The sequence below is a fragment of the Coturnix japonica genome, chromosome 4, assembly GCF_054131305.1.
Source record: "Coturnix japonica strain WE chromosome 4, WE-NBRP24, whole genome shotgun sequence".
In the NCBI taxonomy this organism is placed as follows: domain Eukaryota; kingdom Metazoa; phylum Chordata; class Aves; order Galliformes; family Phasianidae; genus Coturnix; species Coturnix japonica.
This window is the reverse complement of record NC_140666.1, coordinates 71,186,502-71,198,011: the sequence shown is the minus strand read 5'-3', so window position 1 is coordinate 71,198,011 and position 11,510 is coordinate 71,186,502. Positions and strand designations below refer to the sequence as shown.

General features: G+C 40.6%; 1 protein-coding gene across 4 annotated transcripts; it reads right to left on the bottom strand.

The window, feature by feature from the left end:
* Window positions 1-3,567: 3,567 nt before the first annotated feature.
* On the bottom strand, window positions 3,568-10,902 carry LOC146761125 (toll-like receptor 6). 4 transcript variants are annotated; one of them, XM_085547266.1, is made up of 5 exons: window positions 10,765-10,902; window positions 9,491-9,631; window positions 8,971-9,063; window positions 8,793-8,861; window positions 4,095-7,374 (listed from the first exon to the last, which is right to left on the bottom strand). In XM_085547266.1, the coding sequence occupies exon 5, from the start codon at window positions 7,298-7,300 to the stop codon at window positions 4,829-4,831; it is 2,472 nt and encodes an 823-aa protein (XP_085403392.1). In that variant the 5' UTR covers window positions 7,301-7,374; window positions 8,793-8,861; window positions 8,971-9,063; window positions 9,491-9,631; window positions 10,765-10,902; the 3' UTR covers window positions 4,095-4,828. The 4 variants fall into 4 exon arrangements, with proteins under 4 accessions (XP_085403393.1, XP_085403392.1, XP_085403390.1 ...); XM_085547264.1 differs by lacking the exons at window positions 8,971-9,063; window positions 10,765-10,902 and having other exon boundaries at window positions 9,491-9,798; XM_085547267.1 differs by lacking the exons at window positions 8,793-8,861; window positions 8,971-9,063; window positions 10,765-10,902 and having other exon boundaries at window positions 3,568-6,573; window positions 9,491-9,920.
* Between the last annotated feature and the right edge of the window lie 608 nt (window positions 10,903-11,510).

Genomic DNA, 11,510 nt, shown 5'->3' with positions numbered 1-11,510 from the left:
TTCCTAATCCAAAGAGCTTGCAATTAGGAAGTTAAGAGCTCAGCATGAGACACTGTAATAAAGCATCTGTTAACAGGGGGGTTTAAGAAAGAAGGGAACAGACCCTTTAGCATGTTCTGTCGTGACAGGACAGGGGAAAGTGGTTTCCACATGATGGTAGATGTAGATTGGTCATGAGGAAGTTTTCTATTCTAAGGAAATACTGACACAGGTTGCCCAGAGATGTGGTGGATGCCCCATCCAAGGTCAGGCTTGACAGGATTCTGGGCACCCTGGTGGAGCTGTAGGTGTCCCTGCTCACTGCAGGGCCAGGGGGTGGACTAGATGACCTTTAGGGCTCCCTTCCAACTCAAATGATTCTGTGGTTCTATGGTTATGGCATTGAAGTTGGTTGGATGATGGTTTTTGGTCCATGGGCAGCACTGGGCCTTGTGGTAATCCCCAATGGACGTGGCTGTGCAATGAAGTTTCATCTTTATCAAAGAAGTTTTCCCATTCATTAACAGCAGCTGGGACAAAATAATAGCTTTTTCTTTACCACTTGAGCCTTTACTAACACCGTTCTCATCTTAAAATAGAAAGTATTACCAGAGTCCTGTGGCTTCACATGAGCTACCAGTAAAGAGGGCACTTGCTTCCTCAGATCAAGACAAGATGTTTTCCTAGCAGATTCAAGGAAGTTTATAAGCCTTAATAGACTGAACTAAAGAAGGAAAGAAAGGAAAGGAAGAGAGGGAGGAAAGGAGGAAGAGGGGGAGGGAGGGAAGGAAGGAAGGAAACAAGCAAGCAAACTGGGGGCAGCTGAGTATGCTAGTTCATATGGAGACCACGTGCCATTTGTTTTACTGTCTGGAGATGAAGAGATTCTGTCATACAACTAGAGAACCTTTGACCTTGTTGATGCAATGTCAGTATATACAGCTGTGCAGACAGGACAACAACTATGACTCTACAATAAGCTAATCAAGGCTTTCTTCTACACAGACATTCTAATCGTTTGGCAAGTTTCTGCTGCTGCGGCTGACAGATGGATTGGATTTTGTGCCATTAAGCTGACAAAATCCCAAGCACTAAGTACAAAACATCCCAGAGCTTAAACAATCTGAAGATGTTCACAAATGAAGAATAAACTAAACTTGTTAATGTTAAGGAACATGTCAGGGATGGTTAAACACCATCCCAGCCTGAGCCACCATGTAACCAGGACTTTCCCTATGAGAGGACAGGCCAGATGATGCCAGCAGTGGATTATAACTCCCTGGCAAGTCTGGGGTCATTTTGGCACTGCGTCTTTTTAGAGACTCCAGTAGATGTTGAATGACAGCTAGAAGCTCTGACTCACCCCTGTAATGGTCCAACAAGCCATGAGACACCAAGCTCACACTCTAGCAATCCTTGAGAAAACAGCCAACTTGTGTATCTTCATGCTCCCCTTGAAAATAAGGAAAGCTCATCGTAAAGCAGCCCAGCGTTCACATTGTAGGCAGAATCACAGAATGGATTAGTTTTGAAGGGACTTTAGAGACCATCCAGTTCCAAACCCCTGAAGCTTTCTATTCACTAGGTTGACCATTGCCAATCTCTCAGCCTTTCTTTACAGGAGAGGAGCCCCAGCCCAACAGATGATGTGTGGCAGTGAAGCAGTACACACGGCCTGCAGCCCGCTCAGCCACTGGGTGTCACCCTTTATCCGAGAAAAATTGCAAATTTAAGCTGACAAGAATCATAGAATCTCTCCGGTTAGAAGGGACTCCGAGCATTATCGAGTTCCAGACCCCTTGCTGCATACAGGGCCACCAACCTTCAGCTGTGATAAAAGATCAGGTTGCCCAGGGCCCCAACCTGGCCTTGAACACCTCCAAGGACAGGGCACCCACAGCCTGTTCCAGCACTTTACCACTCTGTAAAGAACTTCCCCCAGTGTAAAATCTAAACCTTTCCTCCTTGAACTTAAAACCATTCTTCCTTATCCTATCACTATCTACCTTTGTAAAAAGCTGATTTCCCTTCTGTTTATAATCCCCTTTTAAATACGGGAAGGCTGCAGTGAGTCTCTTCACCTCCTTTTCTTCTGCAGGTATAGCAGAAATGCTAAGTCATAGCTTGAAACAGTGATTGAGCACCTGGTGGGAAGGCAGGGCCAACCCAGGGTGCATGCAGTGCACCTAAGTGACTGGAAAATTATAGAGCCAGGACTGACCCTTCCCCAGACCTCTCTTAAGGGTTGGCAGTGAAGGTGTTTCTGCTGGGGGTCACTGTAGAGCTGAGGCCTTCTGAAGACAAGCAGATTCTTTTTTTTCTTCTTCTTTTTTTTTTCTTTTTTTCTCTCCTGTGACCACAGCTGTTTTATTTGAACAAGTCCTTGCTTGTTGCAGCCTAAGATCTTTCTATTCGGCTGTCATTGCTGTACTTCCTGTTGTGTTGCATCAGGATAGACAAACCCAGCTCCCTCAGTCTGTCTTCACAGGGAAAGTGTTCTAGTTCTCTGATCATCTTTGTGGCTCTTCAGACACTCTCCATGTCTTTCCTGTACTGGGGGTCCCAGACCTGGATGCAGTACTCTAGATGGGGCCTCATGAGGGGAGAGGGACAATCACCTCCCAGTCTCTGCTGTCCACTTCTCTTCTGATGGAGTCTAGGTTACCACTGGCCTTCTGAGCTACAAGAGCATAATACTGTTTTATGTTTAGGTTTTTCATTCTCTAAGACCCCCAAGCCCTTCTCCATGGGGCTACTTTAAGGGAGTTCTTCCAGCCTGTACATATAACTGGGACTGCACCAACCCAAGCACAAAACCTTGCACTTCATACGTTGACCCTGATCGGGTTCATACAACCCACCTTTCAAGTTTGTCAAGCTCCTTCTGGAATGCACTTTAAGAAAATATTCCTTCACTCACAGTTAAGAAACAAAGTTCTTACCTCTGCCTTATCTTCTGTCAGAGTCTGATCTCATCACACGCAGAAATACATGGAAGGTTTCAAAACTGATTTTGTGCTTTATAGCCATGAAAATGCATTCAACATTCCCGTTGCAATTAAAATTCTGGTCTGGCCAAACATGAACAAAATCAATACAAGATGTTTTTTGCAAGTATGTTTGGAAAAAAAAAATAAAATAAAATAAAAGAAGTTTTGCTTTGTAAAATCTATGGATGCCAGGAAGTCTGACTTGAGAAATTTTACTTCCTCTTTTCTCATCTAGTGAACAGGAACAGCATATGTGCTTGTCACAAGATTTGTGCTAAATATGAATGTTCTTTACACCCTTAGACTGTGCAGGTTTAGAGAAGGGTATTTTAGGAGGGTTTCCATCAGGTGACACCAGGACAGGGCAAGGTCTTTCCCCCATGAAATCCTGCAGACCCCATTGTGCACCCAAACATCTCCCTGCCCCCAGACAACCTGATTGTCAGTGCACCGCATCCTCCGGCTCCACTGCACATGAGAGGTATCACATCCTCTCTCCAGCTCACGCACATCACATGCAGCAGCCGCAGGTCCTCTCACTTCCATCAGGTGGGGAGGGCAGCTGCACAGCTCCTGGACACCAGCCACACCAGGAAGGTTAAGAACATTAAAAGATGAGGCATTTATTAGGTTGTCATATTAAAGTCACACATAGCAAGTGTTTTGATGCCTCCTATAAATAATGATTTACCCCACAATATCAGTCTTCTGAGTTTAAACAAGAAATGACCTATTTCAGTGACAGTTCTGGTAATGCGGTTCTTTCTCAATGGTTGTGCAAGTTCTGCTTCCTATTGTTCACGTGCAGCATTACCAGCTTCCTATAAATAATAGGGGTTTTCCTGCAATATTACCATGTGACATACTCCTTGATACCTACAAAACTACATTACAAAGTTGGTTGCTTCCTAACAGCTGCAGAGAGAGCAAGAAGATATATTGTATAATTTGACAGACAGTGGTGCAACTGAGAGAACTTTTTGTAATTAAATGGTAATAGACTGAGGCATCTTCTTTTTGTTTTCTTGCACTCAAAGCTGAAAGAGCTCATGATAAGAAAATATGATTGAGGTGTATATAACTATAGTCCAGAAAAGCTAAACAAATAATACAGCTTGATATGAATACAGTAGAAACAAGAATATTTTAATAGTATTAAAAATCATAAATTCAGATATTAACTGTTATTTTGAAGACTATCAGTGGTGAATTCCATGAAATCATAACTTAATGGGTAAATGAAGGCAAATGGCAATGTAGGGCACAGTGAAGTACGATGGATATTAAACAGGTATTATGACTCCAACTTCCAGCTTTTACCCAGGACAGTCTCTGTCTCTGCCTAAGGGAAAAAACTTGCCAGAAATGAACACAGACCTGGGGTAACCACCAGGCAGGTCTGAAGGTGTAGAGATGCTAATACCCCTGACATCTATTATACTGGCTTACAAACAGTTATAAATAAGAGTTTTCTTCTTGTTTGTATTATTTATTTAAGTCTGAAGGAAAACAATCCCTACCACATTTACTCCACAACATCCTCATCAGAGCAAAGATTAAGTGCACAACATTAATATTCCTGATGGCAATGAATAAATATCTTTATTACTTTCAAGTATGGTTGGAATCAATGGGATGCATCCAAAATCAAAGCAACGTGAGTTGAAAAAATAAGTTCAGTCACTAGGAAAATTTCTCTTTCATTCATTATGTGATAATAACAAAACTTCTGACTACTTGCACGACTAAAATAAGTAACAGCAATTTAGGAAGGTTTCACAGCATTTTGTGAGGACCTAAAAATACTGTAGAAAACCTAAAGAACTCTGATTAGCGAAACCTAATGCAAGATAGTCAAGTCACTTAATCAGAGGTTGGGTTATGCTACTAGAAAGTGTGGCATCACTTTGCTCCTCGTCTGTTTCAAAGGAAGGTTGAAGCTTAATGCTAATAGCCGCCCTTAGGTTAGCCCAGAAAAGGGCACGCTTGCTCCTCTCCTTTGGCCACTCCAGGTAGGTTCTCTTTGCCATGAGAACCTTCAGCTTGTGGTACCTCGCAGGGATAACATATGAAGGGATCGGCTCCAGCAGGATCAGGATTAAACTGTTGAAGTTCTCACTGAACAACTTGTGATGGGCAAAGTACAGCTCGTAGTGACACCACTCGCTCTGCACAAAGTTGGGGGACAACACAAAGATGGACTTGTAGCTCTTCTCAATGCAATTAATGATATTCTCCACAATGCTTTTGCCAGGGATGAAGTTCCTCTCGTGCTGGCACAGCCGGATGCTGCCTTCCCCCTTCTCCAAATTGGGGATCAGCTCGTTCTTCACCCATAACGAATCGCGTTCACTGTAGGAAATGAAGGCATGAAACTGCAGAGCGGTTTCCCGCTCCTCAGGGCAGTCGTGCCAAGCTCTCCGCTTTGTTTGCGTCCACTGCCACAGCATCCGCACGTACCACGGCACATCCAGGTAGATGCACAGAAAGGCCACCACAGCCACCAGCACCAGGGTCACTAGTAGAGCTGTCACGAGCAGCAGAGTTGTGTTACAAGCCAGCTCGGTCAAGTGGAAGTCCTTCAGCTGTGTTCCGCTCAAGTCTTCAGGGTACTTGCACACGTACGCCGCTGGCCAGCTGGACAGCTTGCCCCCAGACTGCCTTTCCAGCCGCAGGAAGTCCTGCAGCTCACACGAACACTTGAACGGGTTTTGCCCAGCTTGTAGCTCCTTCACGCTCGGGCAGCTCTCAAAGAAGTGGGCAGATGGGGTGAGGATCAAATTCCTCTCTATGTTCAGGATCTCCAGGCCCGTAAAGGCCCCGCACCCTGGCAGGTCAGCCAGCCTGTTGGATGCCAGGTTCAGCTCCTGCAACAACTGCAGCTCAGCAATGCCCTTGGGGATGCTGGCAATCTGGTTGTTCTGAAGGTCCAGTTTGTTGATATTGACGGGCAAGCACTCAAACACGGACTCTGTCAGCTGGTTGGAGGACAGGTCCAGCTCTGACAGAGAATCAGTCCACTGGCAGCGCACCTCAGCTCTACCGTTACACAGCAAGTTGCTGCTCATGTCCAGATACCTCAGTGATCTCATATGGCTGGTCATGAGGCTCACCTTGGAAAGGCTCTTAAATTTATTCCTACGCAAAATAAGTAATTCTAAATTTAGCAGAGTGCTACAATTCTGGAACAATTCATCTGTCAGGGCATTACGGGAAAAATTTATATACTGAAATGAGCTTGCTTTTTCTGGGCAAAGCATGTGTGGCATACATGCATCATAGATTGTCAAACTATCAATATTCATCTCTGAAAACATTCTGTATAGAATATGCTGGTTGAAATAATACAACTTATTTCGAACACGCTCCAAAGTTAATGCTTTCATCGAGGCACCCAAAGACAGTACTTGTTCCAGAGATCTTAAAACAGGTGCATATTTATATTCATTCATCTCCACCACTGGTCCCCGAAAAATCAGATTTCTCACAGTTAAGTGCTCCACAGGTGAATCCCAAATGAGTAGAAAGATTTGCAGAATGATAGTCCATTCCAAGTCCACAGAGTCAAGCATTAGATCTGTTGTTTTGATTTTCTTCAGAAGCTCTAAAGAAGGGGAGGGAAAATATTTGTGGCTCAAGGTATATTTTAAGTTAACTATTTTTAAGTTTTGTGAAGTGCTCATTCCATCATATAAGATGGGAAAAATGAAGTTTTGATTTGCTGCAAAAACAATGTGAAGGTTCCTTGTATTTAAAGCTGTCAGACTTAGAGTCTCATACAAAGAAAAGTCTTCTAAGGTTAGGATGACAGTGTTCAGCTGCAAATGTGCTACATATCTGAAGTCTGACCTTCGTATCATCGTGGCACTTAATCCTAGGTATTCCAAATGAAACATGGTCCCAAATTCCTGACAGACTGGCAAGGTAGTAAACTTGTTGAAAGAAAGATCTAAATGTCTAAGACGTGCAAGCATTTGACAGTAAGCTGTCCAAAGGTTATTGTGAGATACATCTAAGTATTCTAAATCTTGATTAAGTATGAAGACACTGAAGTCAAGCTCTGTAATTAGATTATGAGAAAGGTTTAAGACTTGAAGGTCAGGAAGAGTAATAAATTCCAATTTATTAATTTCAGAGATCCTATTATGTGATAAATCCAATATGTGAGTATGGAGTGGAATGTTTTTTGGAACTTCAGTTAGTAGATGTCCTGAATAGTTTGCAGTGATTTTATGTTCCACAGTTGTCTGGATATTATTCCAAAGTATGGATAAAAACATACAAGGGAAGATGTAGATCCTTGTAAGGGATCCCATTATGTGTCTCAACATTTTCTTGGTTCTTCAGAGAAACGCTAAAGCATATCTTTGTTTTCTGTTCAGTATGCCTCAGTAAGAAGTCCAACCTATCAGAAGAAAATGCATGGGCTTTTCTGAATTTGTTGAAATGTAATAAACAGTAAAATAAAATACAGGGTGAAAATTATATAATCACATATTTTTACGTATTTTCTCTAAGACATTACCAATACCATCAAAAATTGCAGTTATTGATTTTCTGAGTTAAGTAGAAACAAATTTTTACATATTGGTAGGAGTACAATCAGTGGTATGCTTAAAAAATGCAGAGATTTTAAGGAATTTCTCAATTATCTTCAGAAATTCAGAAAGAATTCAAACAGATAGCAATACAGAGAGTTGGACTAGATGACCTCTAAAGTTCCTCCAACTTTAATGATTCCAACTTTTCCTCCAACTTTAAGGATTCTACGTCTATAATATATTTTGGAGTAAAAGAGAACACAACAAGCCTCCCACGTGCTTTCTCCTTATACCCCATGTCCAGACACTCTTGGGGCAGACCTTCAAAAGTCCCATCAACTCCCATAGGAACCAGTGTAAAAGAAACTTCTTCACTCAAAAGAGGTAAAGGATGTTATTCACATCCCATAGAGCCAGGATATGGCCGTGGAAACCCTCAAAGTCAGCAGACCAATGAAGCACAAAGACATAAGTGTCTTTTTTCTTGCAGCAAGCCAAGAAGCTTGAGGAATTTTGCTGTAATTTACATGAATATGGTCATGACAGTGTATCCAAAAGCATGCTAATGGGAAAGCTGCGACATACCTCAAGACTCCCCGTAAGAAAGTGTTACACCAAATCTGAAATAAAACACTTGAAACTTCAAAAGATTCCAAGATTTCATACTGTACTAAGAAATTTTCTACATTTTTCAAACCACCCCATAGTTGACAACTTAACAGAGAGTCTCTCTAGAAATCATTCTAGTTCTAAAGATCAAACAATCCTGGAGGAAAAATTTTATGGCTATGGAAAATAGTCCAGTGGAATGAATAAACAGTCAAAGCCAATCGACAATCTACAGAGATTTGGAAAGGCATCAGTCCTATCATGAAGAAATATGCACTGGGCCTTACTCTTGTGTCAAGGCAAGATGACACAGACAACACAGCTGTAACAGGCAGACACCCAGAAGTATGAATGACTGAAACTCTTTCAGGAGGGAAAGTATCCATTGCTTTTGTTTTATTTGGAGGGGGAAAAAAAAAAAAAGTTTTTAAAATTATTCCCCAAGGCAATTAGGAAATCTTTTGTTAATAAAAACTGCATGTCCATTCTTTTTATTTTCAGTTCTAGATGTAGTTGATAATAATTTGTTTGCTCGATATCAAAAGTCACTCTTTCCCTTTTGAGACTCCTGCAAAGTTTCATTAAATTTTCTTTCAGATAACTAAAGCAAAAAGATATGTAATTAACTTCACCAAGAGCAACAAAATAATGAATCATTAAAGTGTAAACCTACCTCTACAAAATCAATGTAAAATCCAACTGAGAAGTCAAATTCAGTCTTCAGAAAGTTATGCAAGGGTATCTGAGCACAGAGCAGATCTTAAATGAAACTAAACTTGTTGGCCAAAGTACAATATAACTTACAAGAAGAAACAAGACAAGGACCCAGTTTCCATCAAAGAGTAGCTGACCTTGTTCATCAGAGTCCAGACTGGAAAAAGACTTCTTGAATCACAGAAGTTTTAGGGAGGTGATAAGTAAGGAAAAAAGCAAGATATTTTTTTCTGTAGAGAGACAAAAAGAAAAACCCCCTCTGGTCCGTGCTCCACTAGTAGGTGAGTTTTAATTTACAGTGTGTGCTTTTCTAAACACTGCAAGAAAGGACAGCCTACACAGTGTAACTCTGACGTGTGCCAAACAAAGAATAAAGTAGATATGTCTGGTAGAAAAAATGTTAAGATCAGCAGTAACCCATCCAACACTATTTATCAAACAATGGTATTAAATTAGAATTGGTTGAGAATGAAAATTGCCATACCAATTGTTTTTGTTTTTGTTTTTTTTTTCTTTATGTTGAAATTCAAGATACAATTGAGCGTTTTCAGTGAAATTTCAGAAGGCAAGAAGCAGCACGAACACCTGAGATCTGGTAGATTCCACAACATAGACAACAAAAGGAAAAAACTAAACAAAGCAGTGACTACCACTCACCTGTTATGGACTGAATTTATCTCTGAGTGAAGAGCCAGCAAATGACTACTGCATACTCAGTTAACGACCTCAAAACAGGTTTTCAGACATATGTAATCTTCAAGCTGAAGAATCTCACACAAGATGCTTGTCCCTTGACTGCTACGCCAAGAAGTAGGAAGAACAGGTTTTTATGTAGAGGCTGCATAATGCTAAGTAACAACAAAATTTCCCTGCAGTGCAATTATTAAAAGCATAATGAAAGGAAAATTTTGACAACCCAAACTTGAAGTACTTTTGCTTCTGCAACATTTAATTATCTGTATGGTTTAGGAGGAAATAAGCCGAGTTGCTGTTCTCCAAAGTGAGGTTATTTAAATATTTCTGCATTTCTAGCTTTGTCCATTTGTGTTGGTTACGAAGTTCATCAACCTCATCTCCTCTTTTGCATGCACAGAAAAGAGGAAGCAGAACTTCCATACACCACTTCATACCAAAACCTTGTGCAGAGCTCCACCCCTCTGAGTTATTTCCCTCTGCAAGCACGTTAAGCATGGTTTCACATTAGCAGACTTAAAAGCTTAGATCTCAGAAAGTATTACCAGGTAATCTATCAATTCTAAATGTTTACAGGTTAGTCATCTTTACACTAGATATAGCTTAGAGGCTTAAACCGGGGAAACACCACGCTGTATTTTAATTCAAAAGAATTGTTTAAAAAAAAAAAACAAAAAAAAAAAACCACCCTGTTGATACAATATGACATGAAAGCTGTAGGGCAGCCATGAAGAATAAAGCAATACAGGGCAATCTAGTGATGGAGAAAGCCAGTAAAGCAGTCATCCAATTAAAGGTTTGAATAGGGGCAAGAGCCTAGTGAGGCAATTAACAGAGCAGAATCAGTGCACTTCAGAGGCGGAATAGCTGAAAACACCTAATTCCCATGAGCCTCCATACTAATTTAACATGCTTCAGCAAGATTAATTAGCAAGGAAGAAAGAAGCTGAGTGAAATAAATGAAGACTCATTTCATCTTAATGATTTTTAAGATTAAATTCATGAAGTATGTAATGAATTCTTCAAGTATACGCAAACCAGAGCATCCTGGCTGATTCTGGACTTAGTTTAGAGCTTACTCCCCACCATAAAACAGCACCTTGGAGGAGATTTAGATGCAAGAAGGCATTCAGCTGAAGAAAATGAAGAAAAGAATATGAAAATGTATTCCAACAACTGGTGCCAAATATGTTTGAAGTTTGCAGTAGAATCCTTCTAAACATATCTTTTACAGTTACCTTTTCAGTTTTGTAAAGAAGAATGTAACCTTTTTGCTTTGCTGGAAGAAAATTTTTCTTTCATTTTAAGATTGGTGAGAAGGACTGTTGTGCTGAAACCTGATGACAGCAAAGCATTCTGCTTTCCTCAGTGCAGTGGATCAGAGTAACTCATTGCCATCTGCTTCCTCAGACAAGACTGGGGATCATGAGTGTTTCTCAATAAGCAGCAAGAGCTTGACTGTCAGCTGATAGTGTCTTTTCTTCATCTTAAAGGAGAAGTTGCCACTGGTGAGCATTAAGCCATGAAAATGAATAAACTAAGGCTCCTGCCAACAGAAAAGTATCATAATCAAATAAAGAACAAAATTATGCAAACCAATGTCAGTTTTCCTGCCAGTATAATTACTGAAAAGTCTTTGCTGTGTAAACAAAATCAAAAACACCATCAGCTTTCTTCAAAATTTACTCCAGTGCACACAAAGCTGCTAAAGGTACCTACAACTCTATTTGTAGTATGTCTAATTTCCTCTCCATCCTTCTTTAGCAGACTTTAAGGTACTTCTAAAACTGTTTTTGAATGTACTTTGGAGAAACCTGTCCCATAAAGAAGAGTTTGGAAAGAGTTAAAATAAAACCAACACTCCTGAATATTTCTGTTAATTCCTTAAGGGCAGAGCTTGATGATTTTCCTAATGCACTCAGGAAAGCTTTGTTTGAGGGTGGTTTCTGTTTACTGATTAAGTCATATTGCATGATATGAAAAA